The sequence below is a fragment of the Larus michahellis genome, chromosome Z (assembly GCF_964199755.1).
Source record: "Larus michahellis chromosome Z, bLarMic1.1, whole genome shotgun sequence".
Taxonomy (NCBI): domain Eukaryota; kingdom Metazoa; phylum Chordata; class Aves; order Charadriiformes; family Laridae; genus Larus; species Larus michahellis.
Genome location: NC_133930.1, coordinates 15393811 through 15416755, shown reverse-complemented (window position 1 = coordinate 15416755; position 22945 = coordinate 15393811). Strand labels below are relative to the sequence as shown.

The window sequence follows — 22945 nt, the reverse complement described above, 5'->3', positions numbered from 1 at the left end:
ATCTCTGGTCATGTCATAAAAAAAACTAAGCAGCGTTTGGAGCAGTGCATTGAAATTGGCTCTACCCACTTCTAAGTGAGTGCTGTAATTACTAGACTAGAGAGATGCTTTACCCTTTTCTGAACTGAAGAATCCTCACAACTTTCACCCAAAGCAAATCACCATCAAAACAGAGATGGAAAATTCTACCATCACCCATTAATCACCTTTGGTTTGGTGTTTGGGGAACTCTCACAAGAGCTGTGGGTTTCACAAACTTTGGGCTGTGTTTTCTGTAAACTATGTACAAGTAAATGAAAGTAAAGAGTGCCTGACCATTTTTAAAACTAAAGGACTCCATTTCTCCAAGCACAGGGATGCCTCTATTTCTCCTCTGGCATGGGCAGAAACAGGGATATGAAGGATATAAGGTCATCACAACACATTTTAAGACCATTAGTTTCACCAGACAAAAAAAAAATAAAAGAAAGCCCTTGTCTTTCAGTGTAGTATTTTACAGCCAACTTTTGTGTATCAATGGAGTCCTACTGATTCTGCACAGGAACACATGACAGTTGATTATATGTCAGGCTGAAGGTCTAACCACACTCAGAAGGGTCATTCTCACAAGCAACCCTGTGTGAAGGGACCTCTTCCTTCCTGCAAAGATCACTGAGCTCACTGGGCTTCAGATAGGCACAGAAGACCAGCAGATCCAACTGTGTTGTATAACTAGGAACACAGCAGATTTTGAAATTGATTTGTGCAGGGCTAAAATAATACAAAGTTCAGGATACTATTGTCATTGTGAGTCAGGCAATATTTTCTGTCTGTCAAGCTGAAGTGGAGCGTAAGAAGTAGAGAAACACCAAGAGAGAATTTTTCTCCCTGATCTTTAGGCTACTTTCAAAAACCGTTATAAATGAACATCTGTCCCAATGAAATCCAAAAATGCTTTTCTGCTCACTGTATAAGACAGCAGGGAAAATATTGTGACGGTAAGGATAAGCAAGCAATGGACCACAGTGCTCAATGACAGTTATGCTCTGTGCATACATAATGCCCAGTGATGCTTCTAGATTGGCACTGCACCCAGAATGCCCCAAACTCTGGCATCTTAGTTATTCTACAGTGTCTTACTGCCAATTGAGAGCCCCATGATATTACTGCAATGTGTGAATGAGAGCCCCATGATGTCATTAATGAAAACTGACTGGCAAGCCAGGACTTGCTACATGCAGCCGTGTCTGTGCTCAGCCCACTCAGACAGGAATCAGGCAACATCTTGGCCTATTTAAGAGTTATTTAAGAGTGGAATGAACTCCAGCATTCTCCACCCCTGTACTTTGCAACCTGGGTAAAACACAGACTTGCACAGACTCCTAAAATACAGAACTATACCTTTGCTGAACCTTCATACGACTTTCATCCCTTAGTGTTTTTCCTGTTCCTGGGCCAGGGGGAAGCTAAGATAGGAAAATGTGTTAAGTATGTAAATTAGACAAAGATAAATAACATTCATAAACAAATGTAAATCTGAAGCTCAAACAGAACATACTATGTTTATTTATTTCACTCTAAGACACAAAATTACCCCCATCTTTCTCTGTGCCACCTGAACTATAACATGAAAAATGTTGGATTTTATGTGTCAGCTTCTCCTACTTTAACAAAGAATAGGTTACACAAGTTATTGCAGGGCTCACAGCTCTCTTACTCCAGTGCTGCTAAGATATCTGCTTTTTTAAAAGCACGAAAGTTGTTTGAAGGAATTGGAAAAAAAAACACTGGAACACTTTGCTTTCAAGAGGAAGCTTCCACAACTTGGTTCCTTTTCTTAAAAATATGTTTGGTCACCATTTCTTAAAGCTATTGCCTTTCTCCACAGTCACAGTCAAAGGTGGGAATTAGCAACATTTGCCCTAATATCCTTTTTCTTTTCATAACAGATTCCTATTTGAATATTTTTACTGATATTATTTAGTCATTTATTCCAGACCTGTCTCATGTAAGCATATTGTGAATGTCTCCTGATTAAGACAAATAACACAAGGATATCTAAAGATGCATTTTTTTGTTGTTATTGTAAGTTGTAAGTACAAAGTTTTAATATTTATCAGTAAGTCATCTCTACTTGAATCAACAGTCTGGGATTAAGAACCTGATGGGATTCATGGGTTCATTTCAGTAAAAAGTCATGTTTTTTAGCTATTTTTTCTTACGAAGAGAACATTCATACTGTTTTGTATTCTAATTAAGAGAACCCAACAAACTAAAAAGGAATAAAAGCAATTCTCCATCAGAGTTCAGGACTCTTAACAGGAAAAATCTGAAATGAACCAAAATAGCAGCTGCCTTCAGCAGTATCACTCAATGCAAAAGTTGGGAGTACACAGAAAATTAAGAACAGAAAAATTACACAGGAATGTACAAAAAGAAAGCCTCTCCCATGTTCTTGCACTGAAGTTGTGAACAATGGCCCCCAACTTGTCATGTCATCACTGAAAGGTGTGGAAAATTCATGAGAACAATTTATCACACATCCTTAAAAATTGGATACATAAGAAATTTGCCAAATTCAATCCATAAATATTGGCAAAATACTTTTTTTAACCATTGGGGGGTGCTTACATTTTCACAGAAAAAGTGGGGATCAGAGGATCTTGCTCAACTTGGATTTGCAACTATAACTGGGTGCTCCTTTCACTTCTGCTGTCGCATCTCTAACAGGTTTTCTTCCCATTAGTCACTTGTGTAACAAAGTTTTTGGAGAAGTGTCACAACCTCTACAATACCATGACCCTTCCCTAAACCTCTGAGGGCATCTCCATTTTGATTCTAAAGATGAATCATAGGGAGATTGGTTTTCTTATTCTCCTCAGAGAAGAAAAATATTTGGAAATCATGTCCCCAGGCTCTCACTTACTGCTCCTGTATAAAGCCTCTCAAAACAACAATTTAGCCAAAACCATGGACCTGCTCCATCCCTTAGTAATTTTTTTAACTATTTTCCAAATCCTTTTGACAATCCCTTTTTATGTCGTAAAGTGTTTACAGGTCCTGCAGTTTATCCCCCAGTGGTCCTGTCTCTACGACTGGTCCCACTTGATCCTTTTTGGGCCTCAGTCTCTAATTCATTCATTATTCCACCACTAAGTTTCCATTGATCGGAATGTTTGCTTACATGACATGAGTTTTCAATCAAATCTCTTTTCTTCAGCCTCTAAGAGCAGTTGCTAGGACTCAAATTTATGCACTAGCCCATAAGAACAAACAGTCAATACATGGACCTCCCTTAGCCAACTACTGCTGCCTTTCTTCTTCCTGCTACTCTTCTACCCACCACAGTCAGTAGCTGTCCTGTTTCCCACAATAAAAGTATCCTGTGCCATTGATGATCTACTCAATGGCCCATTCTTTAATGGATGCCGACCCAGCAGATTGGCCTTACCTTTCAATTTAGCAACAAATATGGCAGTATGACCCTGTACAACAACAAAATGGAAAATTTTATTTTCCCCATACACTTTAGCCCTTGGAGCAGAAAGGCTGGTATATGATGCCTCCTTAATCTGTCATGGCCTGAAGCCTCTGTGAGGAGACAGCAAAATTGAGAGACCCTGTTAAATCTCCCCTTCTCATTCGTACATACCCTATAAACAGCAGATGCAAGTGCCTGCAAATAATAGGCTGGGTAAGTAACTGAATTTGCATTAATAAAGTTAAGAAACCAGCTTTAACTTCTCTGCCTTTTAGGCAAGGCAGCAGGCAGGCACTGAGCACACATAACAGCAACAACCACAATCCAAATAGTCAAAACCCAACTGAAGAATGCTCTGAGCAATCTAGGGATGTTGGCCCTGCTCTGAGCAGACAGTTGGACAAGATGACTTCCAGAGGTCCCTCCCTATCTAAATTATGCTCCAAGGCTATGATTTGTAATGGGAGTGGCTCCTCCATTAGAGGTCACTGTTGTGCAAGCACCCGGGAATGACACCATGGAAAACATACGCACACAGTAGTTGTATAGAGAAAGTGCTGCATGAATTAGGGTTCCCTTCTGCGCAGTAGCTGAAGTGTGAGATCCATCTGGCAGTAGGGCAGGTGTATGATGGCAAAGGGGATGCATGGCCCACTTACCTCTCAGGTTTCCCAGGTGTCTTATTCCAAGTATGGGATAAAAGGAGGAAAAGTGAAGTTAGCAGAGAAAAATGAGTCTTGGCAAAAGACAGGAGAGTAGGGCAGGAAGGAAGAAGTATTCTTTTTGAAAGAAGAAACTCTGCGTGTACCAGCAAGGCTTCAGAATACGGGGCTTGTGTACATCTCTGCCTAAGCTGACTTTACAAAAGGACTCTCAGCAGTTGGGAAACTGATCCTGGTTTTCTGCTGTGATTGTCAGAGACACAGATGAATGCATTCTTATTTAACCTAACTTTTAATTTCTTTTGTTTATGGGTTTATATCACAGTTTAACCAGTTACTTTAAAGCCAACAGGCTTTGTGACCAACCTGATATCACCTGGTACGGGATCAGGGATCAAAATTTGTTGATAAGTCAAAATAAACTTTTTTAAAAGTCCTAAAGGATCAGGCCATAGAAAGGATGTTAGGCATTATGCAGATCCTAGACAGAAGAGCTTAGGAAAATTTTTGTTGAAACATTCTTTTTAAAGATGTTTGGATTAAACTGGGTTTTCATTTTTAAACGTCATTGTCTTTGATTAAGACTCCCATGGGAACACTTCTGAAGTTATTTTGTGTTTTGAAATGTTTATGCTGTGGGAGCATGCTCTTTGTTTTTATTGAGGCCACATCATTGTCTTTGTTACTGATCTCAGGAATTGTACTAAACTAAGAAATCATATAAAGGGCTGCGTTTATTTTTAATTAAACTTTAATATTCTGGATTGAACATTTTTCCAGATGCCTGATTTCATGTCTGACAATCCTTGCAAATGTGTTGCTCACACAAGAAAATTCACACTAAAGAATGTGAGATTGCTTACATGAAAGCGATTTTGATGTTTGACCAGTTCTGCGACTGGTCAGATTGTCCAGGAAGAAAAGTATAAAAAAAGAACAAAAGGTTCATATGGGAGACCTTGCAGTGTGGCAGTGGTTAGAAGGTGGGAACAAGAAAGATTCTGCCCATGTGTAGCACAGAAATTACTCTATGTTTCTATGTTGCCTGTTCCACTCTAACCAGCCAAGCTGTCCCAAAGATATGTTCAAAGGGTGTGTTCCTACCTTCCTTTTCCTCCACTGCAACAGCAGTTTAGGGACTCCTCACCCAACCACTCCTCTAACACAGTTACTCTAATCCTGCGTTTCTTTGTATTGATGGTACAAATGCTGTGCCCTGTAACCTCAACCAGTGAAATAATCTGGATGACCTCTCCCATGCCCCAGTCCCTTTTCTTTTCTCTCATTTTCTTTCCTTCCCTTGAGTATTGTTAATCTGTATTTTTTCAATGGCACATGATAGAGAACAGACTTCAAGTTCCATAGAAGCAAACCTGAGGGGAGGTGGGTGAGGCACCTTTATATACTGCAGTGAAAAATAGTACAGGTCGTTACGCATGCTTCTAGCCTTTTAGGGAAATATTTTTAAATTGTAATTTTTAGGTGTCCCATGCTCCATATCAACACTGAGAATGTATTACTTTCTCAGAATGTACAACCAGTTGGAGTGCCTGAACACCATGACAGCATAGGCTCATTTTTTCTATTGTGAATTTTCCACCGATGTGGTTAAACTGTTGACTTACAGGAGGAGCTGCAGAAATGGTGCATAGATGTGTGGCAAACGGGTGAACGATGATTTATAAATAAGTAGAATGGGTCTGCAGCAAGAAAGAATGCATGTCAGGCCTACATGGGGGATTCCTAAACTGTTTGCACAGTGGCAGCAGCTGGACGTGAAATGTGCCCTTGTCTTCCTGCCCCCACTCTTCTATCATAGATTTTCTCTTCCACAATCCAGACCCTTATTTTACATCCTCATCCTCCCACCTGACACCACACACAAACTGGGATCCCAATCTGTTCCCTACCTCGTTAAAACACAGCTTTATGTCTACCCAAAAAAACTTTACTGCATCCTGTCACAGACTCCTGTTTCACTGCTTTGACCTCAATCCTGCACTCTCAGCCAGCTCTCAGAATCTCTGCACTGACTGAACTCATGGAGCAGACCAAGAAACAGGGAGCTGGTGGTCCATCCACAGAGTCCAGCAAATAATGGCTGATCAGCTGGTGGGCAGTAACTGCCTGTGTGAAGGTTCTCTTCAGCCAAGTGATAAGCACGCTAATTACTTGCATGGAGGCACTTTATCCTGCAGTTCAGGTGTGGAGGAGGAAGCATTCCAACAGAACCAACTGCAAACAAAACCGAGAGTCGCTGCTATCACAGAATCATAGAACAGGCCATGTTGGAAGGGACCTCAGAAGATCATCTGGTCCAACCCTCAGTGATGGATCTCATTTTGAAGTAGTTCACAAACTGCTAATAGCACACATCACTTTTCATCACCTGCTCTGTGTGTGTTTGCACTGCTTATGAACTGTGAGAGCAGAGAATCTACAGAGAGGTCATCAAATGCTTTTGAAGGACAAAATGCATGAAAATGCTTAGCATCTTTCCCTTTCTGGCCTTTGCAAATTAGCTGGATCTACTAGAATCAGCAGTATTTTTCGATTTCTGAATGCAAAGAGCAAGAAACTGAAAAAACTTTGTAGGAGATAGACACAAATATCTGAATCTGTATTAATTGTACTTGAAATTGTGAAGCCTTGCTAAAATTAGTTCATGTTGTATACATTTCTCATCTGTTGAGAAGTTTGCCATTAAAAGGTTAAGGACATAGTAGAGATTTTTGTAAACACCCCCCAGTGCAAAGCAGTATATTAGTTAAAAAAAGAGACATTACAGAATGATATCAGAGATCTCAGTGTTACATGGTGCCTCACCCAGGTGAATATGGTGTTTGGTGCACTTGTATTATTCCTAGCACAAGAGCAAAAGCAAAGGAGCTCCAGCCTGGAAAGAAGAGAGTTTTCCTTCCCTATCCAGCTCTTCCGAGAGTCAACAAGACTTGCATGAGAAAGTAATTATCTATTTTCTGAAACCTGCTAATGATATACAGACAAAAATACATACTCCTTAGCTGTGTGACTGCCTGGGAAAACTGACTTGGCAAAATAAGCCAAGAAGGTGGTATTACAACATAGATAAAATTTCTACTCTATAAATCAGGTTAAACTGTAAAGCGCTGATTTTTTTTTTTTTAATTTGGCCTTTCCCCCTTCGTGTTTTAGAATATAAAAATAATTGTAATACAGCATATATTTTAACTAAAAAGTTAAAATTCAAGACCATGAGAAGAGACTCTAAAATTATTAGCTGCAATTATACTAAATAATACTAATTATCACACACACACTGTGAAAGGATGCAGGGTCAGAATGGTGAAAGATTCATGGCAACTGAGAATTTACCTTGAGCCTTCATTTTCTCTGTTTCAGATGTTTTCAAATTGAGCCCTACCCATGACAGATATTTTCTTGAGAGCATATAAAGTACAGAAAGATGACAATTGCATTTCATTAAAATTCATTTTTGTCTTAACTTCATCAGGGATTGCTTGACTTAGCAAAATGGACCATGAAAATCTGGTTTTGAATTTATTATTTCTTCTAAGCAAACATCTTTTTAAAGCAAAAGCAGCCTGATCACCTCTGGTATGATTCAGGCAGTAGCTACCAAATGTAGGTCTGATCTTCAACTTATTAAAAGGAAAAGACTGAAGAGCTCTTCGAAAGAAATCATAGGACATTAACAGAGCCTAAATGGCTCTCACCTGAAACCTTTTCTTCAGAGGTTTAAGGAGGAGATTTTGAAAGGTAAAGGCCCTTTGCTACCCACTTCCCAGAGAAAGCTCATGATAACAGAGCTATATGATACCTGAAGAGGCACAAACATTAGCTGCCAGAGCTCTGTGCCCCCATAAGCTTGTGCAGAAGGGCAAAGAGTGAGAGCAGGACCTTGCCTGGAGCTAGGACACTTTTTAGGAAATATCAGTTTATTTTTTGCTTCTCTGAACTAAAAACAGATGAGAACCGAAGAGCTGCTGGGGGTTTAACATACGAGAGGGCAGGAAAGGAGGTTGTTAAGTTTGAGTGTGAAAGCATGGGGTGTCCAGAGAGATCCCTCTCTCCCTGCCACAGGGTTTGCACAATTCCTGTCAAGGTATTTGCATGTTCTTGCACAATTTTTTGCCTCCCAGGCAGAGAAGAATGTGTTGTGGAGAAAGGGAAGTCAGGGGTGTTTTGCTAAAGCTGTCTGTTCCTCTTGCTTTTCCACTTCCTCCTAGTATCCGCAGCTGGGGGGATGCCGAGGGGGAAGCCCAGCCAGTGGATAATCCCCTGCCCAACTATTTACACAAGGGTATAAGGAGAGGTAACTGAAGCGACTTCTTCCTTGAGAAAGCTGTTTCCTCACTCTCTTCCCACCCAGTCTCCCCTTCCCCCAGTGCAGGCTCCCTCTCTTCTCCCCTGCTCTCCCTGGTGACAGCAGCTGCTAAGATGGCTGCCCCCTTGCTCTCAGGCTTGCACTGGCTCCAGCCAGCCCTGGGTCCCTCCATGACAGGCTGAGCCCCAGCAGGGAAGCACAGAGTGAGTCAGGGCCCCATGGGCTGATGGTGAGGAAGGCAGGACACAGACACGGCCACTGCCGAGGGACACGGGGGAGCAGGGCTGAGGGAGAACAACATCATGAGGACAGGCAAAAGGATACCCACACTCCCCCGCTGCCAGAGCTCCTTTCCCCACACAATTGCTTGTGCCCAGCTCCCATTCACCCTCCCATGCTCCTCCATCCTCCCTCTCACCCCAGTCTCTACTGATTTTCACCCATGCACAGCTTCTAGAAACTTCCTAGACAGACAGACTGACAGACTGCCTGCCTTACCAAGATGCCCACCAGGTCCTCTACACAACCCCATTACCTCAGGCCAGGACGCTCCTGCAAACTCAGCTGTGACAGCTACATGCACATCACCTGTGATTTAGCTCATCAAATCATCTCATCAAGCTACCACTGGTGATTAGCTGTGGCCCTTAATGAGGTACAAGCTGTGGGACGTGAGGGGTGATGGTGCTCTGTGAGTCCTCTCAGCCCATGCTTCACAGGGCTCTGTCTGTGTGCATCAGGGCTCTTTACCACTATGGTGAGATCTGAACTTTCAGGAGGGTTTTCTGGTGCCTGTGGAGGGTTTAGTGAAGGCCTGGCGTTCACATTTGGTCCATCTGGAGCATTTTCTGCCACTACACTGCTTTCAATTCCCCATCAGCTCCTGCTGCTGAACCCAGGAGCACCGACATCAGCAAAACCCACACCGTTTGCTGGGCGAAAAAAAAGCCTAATTCAAAAGCCACTTAATCTGAGCCCCCTGCATGAGTGAGCTTTGCAGCAAAATGGGAAGGGCAGAGCCGGTGACACAGCGGGGGCACTGAGGGACACCCCGGGGACAGAGCATGGGGGAGGGAGTGCAGGGCGGTGGAGGTGAGTAATTTGTGGGAATATGACAGTTAATACCTGAACACAAGCTTTGTATTCAAAGAAGAATTGCTTAAGATTTGAGCCAACACAGTGCTTCTAAGGTCAAGTCACAAAAAAGAAAGTCTTTTCGCTTTTTGCATGTAAGATTGTTTTGTATGGCCTTTGCCTCAGCTTTAGATGTACACAGGAAGGACCATGCTCTGGAAGGAGTGATTTATTACAGTCCATACACACAAGCAGAAAACGAGGAGCTTAACATACACCTGACTGTGATGCTCTGGACTATGCTGAGCTTTCCTCCATGACAGAAAAATGTCCTTCACAAAGCACAGTCAGGGTAGGAAGACTCTGCCAGCCTCATTTGACTTCTTTCTTGAATTTGTCATTTTAACTTTTCTCTAATATAGAAAAATATAAATAGTGGAAACAGATTTCTGTACTCCTTATTCAGACAAATATAAATACAGTAATAATAGTTAACGGGTATAAGATTATAGGGATTGAATTATGACAATTTAAAAGAGCCACAGCATGGACTGAGGAGCTTTCAAGGAATCCTGTGTAGTGTGTGTCCACAAAGAGCATCCGTAAAGCCCAGTTGCTCCTGTAAGCATGACTGTGCACATAAACACAAGAGAATCCTGCTAATTCGCTCATGACCACATCAAATTCTGTCAGAAATACTAAAACCACCTTCAAATGGCAACCCGATGGAAATGCAACAGCACATTTTTCAGGAAGTCTAGCCCTGTCTGCAGACACTAAGATAACATAGGCTGACACTACAAGAAACGTTCATTCTCATAGCATAGAATCATAGAAGTGCCTAGGTTGGAAGGGACCTTTCAGATCATCTAGTTCAACCATCAACCTAACTCTGACAAAAACTATATGTCTAAGCACTGTGTCTACCCATCTTTTAAATAACTCCAGGGATGGTGCCTCAACCAACTTCCCTGGGCAGCCTGTTCCAATGCTTGATAACCCTTTCAGTGTAAAAATTTTTCCTAATATCCAGTCTAAACCTCCCCTTGTGCAACTTCAGGCCATTTCCTCTTGTCCTATTGCTTGTTTCAGAAGAAACTGACCCCCACCTCTCTACACCCTCCTTTCAGGTAGTTGTAGACAGTACTGGCAGAAGCTCCTGCCAGTGTTCAGGAATATCAAGTTTCTACTGAAAACCAGATATTTTCCAAAGTTATGCTGTAACAGGATCGCTGTGGTGGTGGGGTGGCACTTTTCCCCAGAGCCTGACTCTGCAGAATTGCTAAGCAGAACTGCTAAGTCTTTTCCTTGCCCTCTGACAGGGTTCACGTACTTGAAATGTTATCCCCCAGGAGCAGCACAAGATCAGATTGCGTAAATACATACAAAGAGATTATCAACGGCAAAATACATCATTTCTGCTGCTGCTCCTAGTCTGCCACTAGGAGGCAAACGTCCTATGAGAGTGAGGAGGAGGCAGGAAGTCTCAGTGAAAAACCGGTCTAACGTTGACTTTCTGTTGCTGAGCACTCCATATATGGAACACAACTCCATGTGTGGTATGTTACACATAAACAGAGCAACACTATTCTGATTTAGGAAGGAGATTGTCAAACTTGCTTTAAAGATATTAATGCACCTGTCTGAAGATGCTCTCCTGTGCACTATTTTTTTCCCCCTACATATACATGGTTTAAGGATTACCTGCCCGAGCCATTCTGTCATGCTGTCTCGCCTGTTTTGGGATCCTGTAATAGACTAAGATCAGTGAAACAAAGTAGGTTAAAAACAACATGGAAAGAAAAAAAGACATTTTTATTTTGTATCGTGTCACTTCAACAATAGTACTGACATAGCAGTGGAGGTATCAAGATCCTGACTATGATATTCTTTGTGACCATTGAATTGGAAAGCCAGAGGTGTTCAGATGGGAGTGCCTGACCTTTCAAACCATTTCAGAGCACAGAACAACATCAGTAGATGAAAGATACCTTAAAAAGATGGACTAGCACCTATAGCAGAGAAACTCAGGGAGGGTCGTTTTCTCCCCTTTTTTCTTTCCTCTATTTTTGACAAATTTAATTCCTAAGCAGACACTTTTTCCAAAGGTTCATGGAAACAGAAAGTTGAATAAAGGCTCTGATTCTGATAAAAAAAAAATACTTAAAGGCTGCAGTCATAAAAGTTACACATGGGAACAGTATCACACCTTTGCTATGGTGGGATTTAGATGCTGGTTTTGGCCTATACAGAGTCTGGAATGGCATGTTTTTGTGTAAGAAGTCATTATCATTACTGATGTTCTTGTCTTGTTTGAATATAATCTTGTGATTTTGTTGCTGCTGCTGTTGTTTTTCTGAAAAATAAAAAAGGCAAAATATCTATAAGCTGCTTTCAGGCTTGCGGGCCCTGTTCCTTAAAATATTAATTCCTTCAGATTCTTTATTCACCTAAAAATAGCTAATTCCCCCAATCACTCACAAACACCCTTCTCAGAAATAAGTGGAGAAACAAAGATGACCCAGGAAGCTGTTGCACCTGCACGTGTAAAATGAAGCATATGATAGGCATTGCAGATGGGCAACTTTCACAGCAATTTCACAGCATAAATGGTTATTTTCATTGTGTTTGTTGCAATTTATATTCTCAGCAGCATTCTATCAGTTAGGGATATATTTATTTCTGTGTATTGGATGAAAGAGAAGATGACAGGAACTGTCTAGCATTCCGAGTTGCAAAGATGAGGTCGTTCTTTGATCATTGCATGATTTGTTAGCTCTGATACTGTGCACAAACACTTGCAGTGTTGTTTTCCCCTGCAAAATGACTACATTGCTACAGTTAGCACCTCAAAACAGTCATAGAGACTGCCAGATAAAATAGCAACAGTCATAAAGTCTAATCTGCCTTAATATTAATAATAAATGCTTCACCATCAGTGATGATTGCTTATTTTCACAAATAAACATGATTTTATAAATAAATCAGTGTTTAGCAGAATAGCATAAAAAAACTGCATTTCTTCCACTAAAAAAAAAAGCAGTGTTATGTAAAACAAAAAAAAAAAGTTACCATTGGCAAGTGGCAAATATAAAGCATGTGGCAGTGTTTTTAACTCAAAAAAGATCCATCCAGCACTCTACTAAGCTTCTGAACTAGCTAAGATACAAGCTTTTGTAAAATTCGGCTGGAAGTATCACGCACCTCCAATGCTTTATTTTGACACCCAAAAATGTTTCGAAAAATATGAAGAAAGTTGTGCAGAAGGAGAAGTGATAGACAATGAGGAAGAGTCAAACAACCTTGCATGAAGCTCAAAGACACACAATTTTTATTCTGGAATCTCGTCCCCATCCAGAGCTCCAGCAACTTCACTGAGCTGTGTTTAGTAGACGGTTCCGCCTTCATGGTTTACCTTCAGCACAAATACAGGTTTAGAATTTCTTGTGAAGCTTGTTTTCTCAATATCGGTTTTCCTACCCTGTACCATCTTTCAAAGTCTTTGATTTCTGTAATGAACTCACAGGCAGAAGGGCAAAAGAAATGTATGATTATAGTTATTTTAAAAAAATATTTCCACATAGCAAAAGCTTTAAACAACTGATCAGCAAATCTCTTGAGATCCTGCTGGTAAAGGTGGGAGCAAGCCAAGATGTTAGCTGACAGCTGATGAGTGGGAATGTATGCAGTGGTTCTTGATGGTAGCAGGGGACTAGACTTGATGGCGCAAAAGGTTGGTCCACTCTTGTCTACACTTGTAATTACCACACACGTTTGATTAGCTATTATTCTGTAAAGACTCAAGCTTTTATGCACCAATATAGCTTCACAGGACTCCACAATATAGGGTAAAAGCAATACTTTTAGATATCACATGGTAAATACTGCGCATGACAGCAGCCAAACAGTCGGAACGCATTTAGTTCCCTTTTCCCCCACCACTTCTTGCCTAATATCCTGAGGAGAGCAGTTTTCTCTACTGATCATGATAATGAAACCCACAAGCAGCATTCTTATGCAAACCCTTGCTGAGAAGCAGAACTCCTCTTAGCAAATAGACCAGGCTGTTAAGGTGATACACCCGTGGATTGTCTCATTGAGGGAGACAGTTTTTCTGCCTGTATCAAAATATTGGAGAGCTTTGGGGAGTCCAGGTAAATTTTTGTATGTGTTTGTCTTAGAAATAAACATGCAAAGTTCCAGCAGAAATAGAATCAGCACAAGGTATTACATATAACTTCATACAACTGGAAATTTTAATTGTATATTTTACTTAAGTTATGGAGCTGAAAAGACACCAAGGTGATGAAATGGACTTTTCTCTCTCAGTGTTTTGTGTTTGGTTCCGTGGAATTTTACTAAAAGCAGTCCTAATTTAAGTTAGCCTTGCATTTTAAATCTTAAAAACTTAAAGGCAATTATTTTCTAGTATTATTTTCTAGCATTATTTTGGGGTGGTTGATTTGTGGGTGGGGTATTTTTTAATATATAACAATCTGGATTGAGATGTCAGTGTATGTACTTTGTTTGTCATGGCCATGGAAAATATTTTTCTTCGCAGCGGGGAGTCAGAATGGTACTGCACAAAATTTCCTTTAAAATCATATGGGGTCTTGAAATTCTAGAAATAAGGGTAGGAACTTTTCAGTGGCAGGAACTCAAGTTTTTCTTCCTTGAGAGTCGGAGATGTTACATTAGCTTTAGTGGAATCACCAGAGTAAAATCAAAAACGTTCATAAGACAGTCCCTGTACACACTATATATAAATAGGGTTCTGAGTGAAGAGGGATCTGTCTGTTTCATTTCTGGGCAAACTCAAAAGAAAATTTACATTATTCTGAAAACTGTTGATTAGCATATGAGAAAAATAATTTTAAAATCCCAAATTGTTAAGTATCATGAAACTCTGTGCTTATATAAAGCCATGTTAAAAAAAAAAACAACAAACAATTCTTTTTCAGAAAGGGATATTAGTTAGTCTGTTTTTTATTGGATGGAAGTTCTTGGTGGAAAATTAAAGCTGCCAGGCTTCTGTTGTTGAAGACTGAGTTGCCAATGGTTGATAGTTTTTCTGATTTTTGACATAGACATGTACCAAAGAGAAGCAAGAAAATAAAAGTGAAACTTTGTGTTGAACTTATCAGGACATAGGATGAAGAGAGGACCATACATGGTTAGACACCTTGGCCTCATGCATAGGCTCTGACAGGAATAGTTTGGGACCACGCTGGGATGTCATCTGGCTGTTCTGGTCAAGCCCTGTGCCTTCACTAGTCCTGGTCTCAAAGTGACCTGAAGTGGATGAACCATATTGTCCTCTTATGTTCCTGCAATATGAAATAGTCGGTCTTATTATTAGGTAAAAGATGAGAAAAAGCGATAAGAGAGGGACAAAAAAGGTGTAGAGGAATATGCAACAAAAAAGACACAATACAGTGCGATCAGGCTGAAGCAGTGTCATGTCTAATTTTGACAACTGCACGTCCTCATGAGTATGCTCGTTTTGTCATATTGGTGTTAAAGAGATGCTTGAAAAGATGCTCTGGGATAACACAGAGGTTGTCAGCCTTTCACCAGGGAATTCCTTAGGTTTCTGTCTATCCTCTCCATCCTAGAGATCTGCCTTTCAAAAAAAAAAAAAAAAAAAAAAACAAAACCCAAAAACCAGGCAGCAGGATAGCCTGCCTCTTTATTTTTCAGTATCTGATGAGGTCTCATTTCTCTTGTATGCCAACCATTGTATTAGCAAGTCTTTTTCTTTGGGCGGACACTGTCCTTCTGCCTTCTTTTCATACTTCCACTACCTACATTCACAGGTATTGCAACATCTTAACTCCACTTTCAAAATGCTGCACTCACTATTAAAGGGAGTCTTCTTTAACTCGTAATAATAACTGGACTCAAGGGGAAGAAAAGCAACCAGAAACAACAAAGTTGCATAATGATAATTCTGAAGTCTCTCTGTCTGGAAAAGGAAATAGCCAAGCAATAACTTATCATGAATTCAGAATGGCACTAGCATCTTGTGCAAGCAGCTAAACTCTCTCAAATACATTAACTTCAGTAGAAGTTAAATCAGGCCATTATAAAGTTGCCAAAAAAATTTCAGATCTGTATTTTTCTACAACTTTCATATGTCATTTTCCTTGCATTTTCTGTCCAGTTCCCTATTCCTTATATCCTGTCCATAGGTTAGTGCTCGATTCCCTTAGTGGTTACGTGCTTCTTTGGTTATTTCACTGTCACAGAAGTCATGAGTATACACACTTTTCTTCTCGAAGGGAGAGCTTTACAATCTTTATTTCATTACTTTCTAGCAAACTCATCAAGATCTGATTCTGCTAAAAGATAATGAGTTTTTAAAAGGATTGTTTAGACTCTGTCACTTGGGAATAAAAAAGAAAAAGTTACAGGTGAGAAGTGAAAAGATAGGGTTTTTTCCTTTATAAATCAGATCTGCATGTATTTTGAAGAATTGCACAATTCCTTGTACAGTCAACAGTTATATATTTTCTTATCTAAGGATCGTATGCACACATATCTGCTCTTCCTTTCATTGATACAGTGCTGCCATTTGAAGAAAGAGTAACCACAAGGGGAAGCTGAAATGAAATGATCTTTTGGCTTCACCAAGACTGAAAAGTAATTAATAAGAGCATACTTATGCTAAAAAAAAAAAAAGTTTTTTATCAGTCTGCTAGTTGAGACTGAAATATTCACAGTACGTTCAGGAAGAATACAGTTAGAACTTTTATATTTCTTCCATTCTCATTACATTGTACTTCTGTACAGAAATGTGCAGTTATATTGTAAATAACAGAGAATTGCAACACTGAGATGTAATTAAGATCTAGTTGTGGAAGAATTCTGTACAAGTGTATCTTGGTATCTGTGTAAGCCTCTGTTGAAGGCAGTGGGAGGGTGGGAAAGTACTGCATCTACCAATCTTGATGAATCTGTGGCATAGGAACTAAAACCTAGGTATTGTTCTAGATTTGAGCAAACATATTTGAATAATGCAACCATGTCATATCAAAGCAAATGTTACTGTGCACCTTATGTGCTGCTTCCAGTTCAAATCAGAAGCTGAAAAGACAAAATATTTTGCCTTGAGTTTCCCAATAGAGCAGAAAGGAAAAGTTCAGAAAATAACCCAAGTACTTCTTGAATGAGACTCCTCTGTCCCACGGCCACTTTGCCCTTTAGAGAGGAAGGGTAGGGTGAACTTAATCTCACTTCAGAATCTTTTCAAGTTCCCATTTCATAATTTACAACCTATTGTATGTGCTAATGGAATAGGTAACTGCTGTCGGTTCTGTGAAGAGAAAAACAGAAACTGTGAGGATTACTCTATGAGCAGGGCCACAAATAAAAGATTCTTTTCCCCAGTTCCCCATCTGTCCACCTGGCCAGACAGGTTGTGCATTAGAATCCACAATATGGCTTCTAGAATAACATAGTTTACGAAAGCAGGAACTGGTGACGTACATTAAAGAGAAGAAGAAAGATTTCTTACTGTCTTCTGATTCTTAGTATTACCTTTACCACTTACAACTCACTGTAAGTAAATGAGAGCGGCTACATTGCTGATTGTAAACCCTTCCACAAGCTCTCTTGAAGAGCTTGTAAATCTAGATGACTAAGGCAAGGTTTGTTCACAGTACTGGGAAGAAATTTATTAAAAGAAATCCATTGGCAGTCCTAACGTGGCAGTGGTGAATGGTTCAGTGCATTTCAAACCATGTGTGAATGTCATTGATCTTGCTATTGTAAAGATGTAGAAAACTTCTCAGAAATGATACATCATAATAAGAAAATTTTATTTCCAGTTTACAAAAGGTCTATATGCTGGATGTCTCTTGTCCAGAACATTCACATTATTGCAGCTTGACGAAGTATGTTTTCTTAAATTTCAAATCGAAAAGTTAGCAGAAGAATCAATTTATTCATAGAATCATAGTAGTGTCTAAGTTGGAAGGGACCTTTCAGATTATAACTTTCAAAAGAAATGAGCCACTGAGTTGGCCAAGCAGCTCATCAGATTGTAAATTATACGTTCTGAAGACTTGAGGCACTGAGGTAAAGTTATAGTATCTCTGATGGTTTAGGTTTTGTTACAGAAGGTTAAAAAAAAACATGCATTAGTACAAAGTCAAAAGAGATCAGAAACAAAAGGCTTTGTTATTCTGTCTGGCATTGCAATTAGTTAAACTTTCTGTTCAAGTGGGTAAAATCAGTGCTTTGTGAGGTATTGTGGGAGAAATCTTGAATGATTAGTGATACATAATACGTATCTCTGCAGTGTAATTGCGTGTGTGTGTGAATGCGTATGCATCAACCAGCAGTAGATGGCTTAAACCTGATAATCTCCATAGTAAATGTCTACTTCCTCCCTTCCCTACATGTGCAAAAGAGATAACAATATGGTGCTTTGGGGATAAGCTTCATGTATGTCTATCTTGTTTTGGCTGCATTTATTGTAAGTAACTTTGCAGTATAATACAAACAGTTTTGAAAGACTGAATTTCTTGGTGACACGGGAAGACGAGGGAAGTTAACTTTAAGTTGCAGAAGTCACAGGTAAAACTATTCCAACATAACAGGCATGTAATGTGATACACAATCAAACGGAAGGCAAAAGGAGCAAAACCTCAATTTAGAAGCTCTTGTTAATGAAGTAAAAAAATTTACTGAACACCCACTGAACTGTACTGACTGAAGACACAGTTCATTCTTCAAACTCTTTCTAAATTTTTTTTCCAGACCCCTATTTAATGTGCTTTGTAGTGATACTCCTTTGTTTCCAAACAAATGATTCAGAGCCCTTCTTAGTTATAACACCCCTGCTTTATACCATTAGTCTTACATTTTAACTTCCTCACGTAAATCAGATCCCACTTAAACAAGTTGTGATTCAGATACACAAGTGTATCAGCTGTAGCTGCACACCTGCTGTCGCTGTTGGCTGGGAAAGGACTCCCTGCTGCAGAGGGCTCTTGGAACTCAAAGGTGGCCCCAGCCCAGTGCAGCAGGACAAGCTCACTCTCCTTTGCCCCCAGCCTTCACTGTGCTGTGTTCTAATGATATTGAATTAAATGTATTGAGCTTTGCTCTCAGTTCATATTCAAGGCTGGTCCAGAAAGGTATTGAACAGGGCCGAGGAATTAGAACATTTGCAAATGAAGCTGGGTTTTATCCACTCGGAATTGTTCAACTTTACACCCTTCACCCACCCCAAGAAGTTAAGTGTCTTGGACACTATCTGCGTATATTAGTTGTCATTTCTTCCTATTTTACTCCACATATTTTAATTTTCCAACCACACATTTCAGATACAAAATGGAGAAGAGAAACAAGGACAAAGCGAGGGCGGGGGAGCAGCAGGGAAGAAAACTGCTGAGAAGGGAAAGAAAAACTGACACACACACCCCAAACCAGAAGAATTTCTGTTTTCACAAAGGAACTTGCAGTTGTCCAAAGAGTTGGCAGGAATAATGTTAGTCTGGTACATAATCCAGGTTCTAGTACAGTCTACGCTTCTCACCACAGGACAATTCATATTTTTAAGGATACATTAATTTTAAAGTATTATGTATTTTCCTATATTTAGTAGGTGTTCAGTTCCTAATTCCAGAAATAAACAGAAATTGTAGTGTGTCCAAAAGGGGCTGCATGACCACTCTCTAAAGGCAGCACCTGCACTGAAAATTTTAAGAGATTGTATAACCACTGCAAGGCTATAACAAAACGCTCAGCTTCTCTAACCCTACAGGAAGATGTGCTACAATATCTCCACAGCCAATCAGCAGCACTACAAGCCTCAGACCAGGAAACCCTTTAAAGTACAGTATGTGTGAACATTGCAACAGGGACTTTCTCATTGCTGCTCTTTTTTTTTCTCTTCTTCATGCTTATAGGATGACAAGACAGATGTGAAGTCACTCATGGCGAAGTTTAACACGGGTAACAACCCCACAGAGGATGTTTCTGGTATCAGTCGACCCTTCAAAGTCCCAGGACAGCGTATCCATACAGGATTACAGACGAGGAAAGCGGCACTTGAGAAATTTGCAAGTCAAGGAGATCCAACTTCTTCAGGACCCAGTACCTTTCACAAACCTGTTCATCCTAAACCTCCTGTGGCAGGCAAGCCTTCAGTTGATGATAAAACAGAGAAGGATCCAAAGCCCCCATATTTGAAACCAGTGGCACAAAGGTTTGGGGTTCATCTTCAGGCAACTAACAGAGAAAATGATGGAAAAGCTGGAGGCACTAAACCTCCCACCAAAACCAGTGACTTGGCAACAGAAGAGCCAAAGCCTCTGTATCCAAAACCTGCAGGGAACAAGTTCCTTAACTCTGCTTCTCATGAGAAAGAAAAAAATCCTCTGGAAACAAAACCAAATTCAAATTTTGCGCCACAGGAGAATGAGACAAAACCAGCATTTTCAAAAGTAACTGGAGCTAAGGAAAAGTTCATGTCTGCAACACAAGAAAACAAGCCCAAGGCTCCTGTCTCTAAACCACCTCTTGCACAGAAACCTTCTCTAAACCATGAGGCCTCCCACAATGAAGACACTTCTAATAAAAATGTTTTTCTGCAAAAAGGACTGTCAGGCCCTAGACCAAATATACGCTCATTTAAAGCAGCAAAGGAAATGGATGAAAATAGTAACTGTGCTGCAGAAGCTGCAAGCAGTCATTGTTCCAACGTGGCTCTGAAGCCTACTGGCCACTGGTCCGGCTCACCTCAAAGCACCTCCAAAACTATGGATGAAAAGGCTGAAGAAAAGGGAATAAGTGCTGCCAAGAACATATTTCTCAACAAAATCATCCAGGAAGAATCAGGTTCATCTTCTCCTAAATTCCATAAGACGAACACAGCACTTGCTGCAGGAAGGCCATCAGGTGGATCGCAAGAGAAAGAGGATGGGGACAGGAGCTCAGGAACCCCCAAGCGAAAAGCCTTGCCCCCACTGTTCAAACTGGGACAGCCCCCGCAGAAGCCCAGCAGACCCCCCAGTGTGGACCTGGAAAGGTTCCAGAAGAGCAACCCAAAAGACAGTGAGTCCTCTCTGTTTTTACTTTCTTGGGTACTGGCTTTTTTATGCATTAAGCAGCCAATTCATTTCAGGTGGAATCCCCTCTTCTGTTCAGAAATAACAAGAAACTTGTGCGTCAGACAACCCCTTAAAGCTTTAACCTATGCGTGTGTCTCCTCTGTACAGGACAGAAATTAAAATTATATTCTCCCTTCCTCAGCGATGACGTGTAGGATGAATACTTTCTGTATTGCGTTTATTTGTTTTTCAAAACTACTTAGATGTAGCTATAACTTGTGTCAGGGAGTTTAAGTATTTTTCTCAACAGACGTTTAAGTCCTGACTTCCTATAAATGAGAGGTTGATGTTGTGCGTCCTGTTCTCAGCAGTAACTTCCTGGGCGCAGCTTGAGGTCCAGCAAAATGATATACCACAACCTGTAGTAAAGACACTTTTTTTTTTCTTTTTTTTCATTTTTGCCTTTCATAATGACAGCGTGACCATATAAGCTGCTGTATTTTAAATTTTGTTTAGAAAGTTGAATGCTGTTCAAAATGACAGAATAGATTGTTCCCACATGGAGCTGCATTGATTTTACACCCAGATCTGAATCCAGACTCCAAAAGTATCTCCTGGACTCAGTGTTTTCTGTTAGGTTTGCATGATTTCAGTAGTGTGGCAGTTAGTAGCACCTGAGGCTCTACCTCATTATTTTTGTGAAGAACGAAGCCTCTGAACGTTCTGATTGTTGTAATCCAGACATGAATATTAAGGCTTGTCACTAGGTTTCTGTAAAATTTGAGATGGTCTTGTGTGTGATGAGAGCTTCTGTAAAAACATTTTAAATATCTGGGAGGAGAAAAATCCCTGTGAAAAAAAAGAAATTGCTGTGACTCCACTCCCGCAGAGTTCTGCTTCAACAGATTCCTTTAACTGCGTAAGACAAGTTGCAACAATGATAAAAGCTGTTTCCGAGGCACTCAAAATAATGCCCTTCTAAATCTCATGTAAAAATGTAGTTTCCTAAAGTTAGACCCACATATCCACTATCACTTCTTTGAAGGAGACATCGGTTTTGTGGAGGCTGTGAATTTCCTTAATTCTCCCTTAAATCACCTGTATTTCAAACTTCTGGGTTAAGGTATTCCTCCAAAGCTTTTCGGCACTCTTTAACAATTCTAAAAAGTTAAAATCAGCCACTCTAGTTGGAATGGGTGATACCAATTGACGTATTTCTATTACAAGTTTTATAGTACCTGAAGGAAGCCTTTTCTGTTTTCTTAGGGCACCAGAAACTAGGAACTGTGATTGCGTAAGAAATCGTGATCACATTTTAAAATCAAAGTTTTAGGTTGTATGGGCCCAGAGGAAAGCTGGTCTTTGTCTTGGTGCATAACAGAAACAAGGACAGAAATAAAAATGTATTATTGTGTTAAATTTTTATGTTTGGGGGTTTTTTTGTTTGTTTGTTTGTTTTCTTAATGCACTGCTGTCTGCATTGAGCTCAGGAAGCAAGGAATATATTCAATCCTCATGTATATTTTTTTAGTTCGAGCAATTTTAACTCAAGTAATTGCAAATAATTGTGTCAGGTGGTACACACAGGTAGTTTCCAATAATGAGGGGCATTTCACCTACGTTAGTCTGCCTTAACCATCTCTCTTAGATTTAATTGAACAGATCAGACTTAGACTCTTAAATTTTCAGTGTAGTCAGTGGGAAAGGCAGATGCCCAATGGTGTGATTCAGAGCGTTAATGTTAGATGCCCAACGTAGCTGATGATAGATGCTCTGAATAATTCCACACTGTGCACGTACAATACATCAGGTACAGTCATGTAATATAATTGATGCAAAATTTGTCCTTGTGCCTTTGTATTTACAATACAGTATGGCCTGGGCTTCAGCAGTTTTCAATGCACACAAGCTTGGTCTTCCTGAGACAGAAGACATTCAAAGGGGTTAAGACCGGATGACAAAGCTCAGAACTGACTTTCTCTAAAGAAAAGAAGTCACACTAAAAACACAGTGTGCAGGCAACTGTTATTAATTCCACTCAAAAATTAGAAGTATATCAGTAACATAAAATGCTTTTCTCTTGTTCAGCTAGATTCTGATTTTCCTGTGTTACACTACAGTTATGGAAATGCTCTCACAAATCCATGACTGGGGCAGATCCTCAAATGGTGTAAATTTGTGTATCTCTTTAAAAGAGATATGTCAATATAAAACAGTCTGAGCAGCTGCCCGTTCTCAATAGAGCACTGTTCAGCATGACTGGCTTTACTTGAGTGCCCAGAGTAGTTTCAAAGTGGAAAGGCAGCATTTTCAGCAAATGACACCAGCAAATGCTTTGATTAAAGAAAAACAATAAGAGCTT

The 22945-nt window shown here is 40.1% G+C and overlaps 1 protein-coding gene across 6 annotated transcripts in view; it reads left to right on the top strand.

Annotated features, from left to right (window-relative positions):
- Positions 1–22945, top strand: part of FYB1 (FYN binding protein 1) — a 65106-nt gene that overhangs the window by 4843 nt on the left and 37318 nt on the right. For 4 of the 6 annotated variants that reach the window (XM_074570290.1, XM_074570289.1, XM_074570287.1 and 1 more), the window contains exon 2: positions 19441–20587. In XM_074570290.1, the coding sequence (XP_074426391.1) occupies positions 19441–20587 (1147 nt within the window). Of the gene's footprint in view, positions 1–13501; positions 13678–19440; positions 20588–22945 lie in introns of those variants that run through there. The other 2 variants (XM_074570288.1, XM_074570286.1) reach the window with 1 other exon arrangement.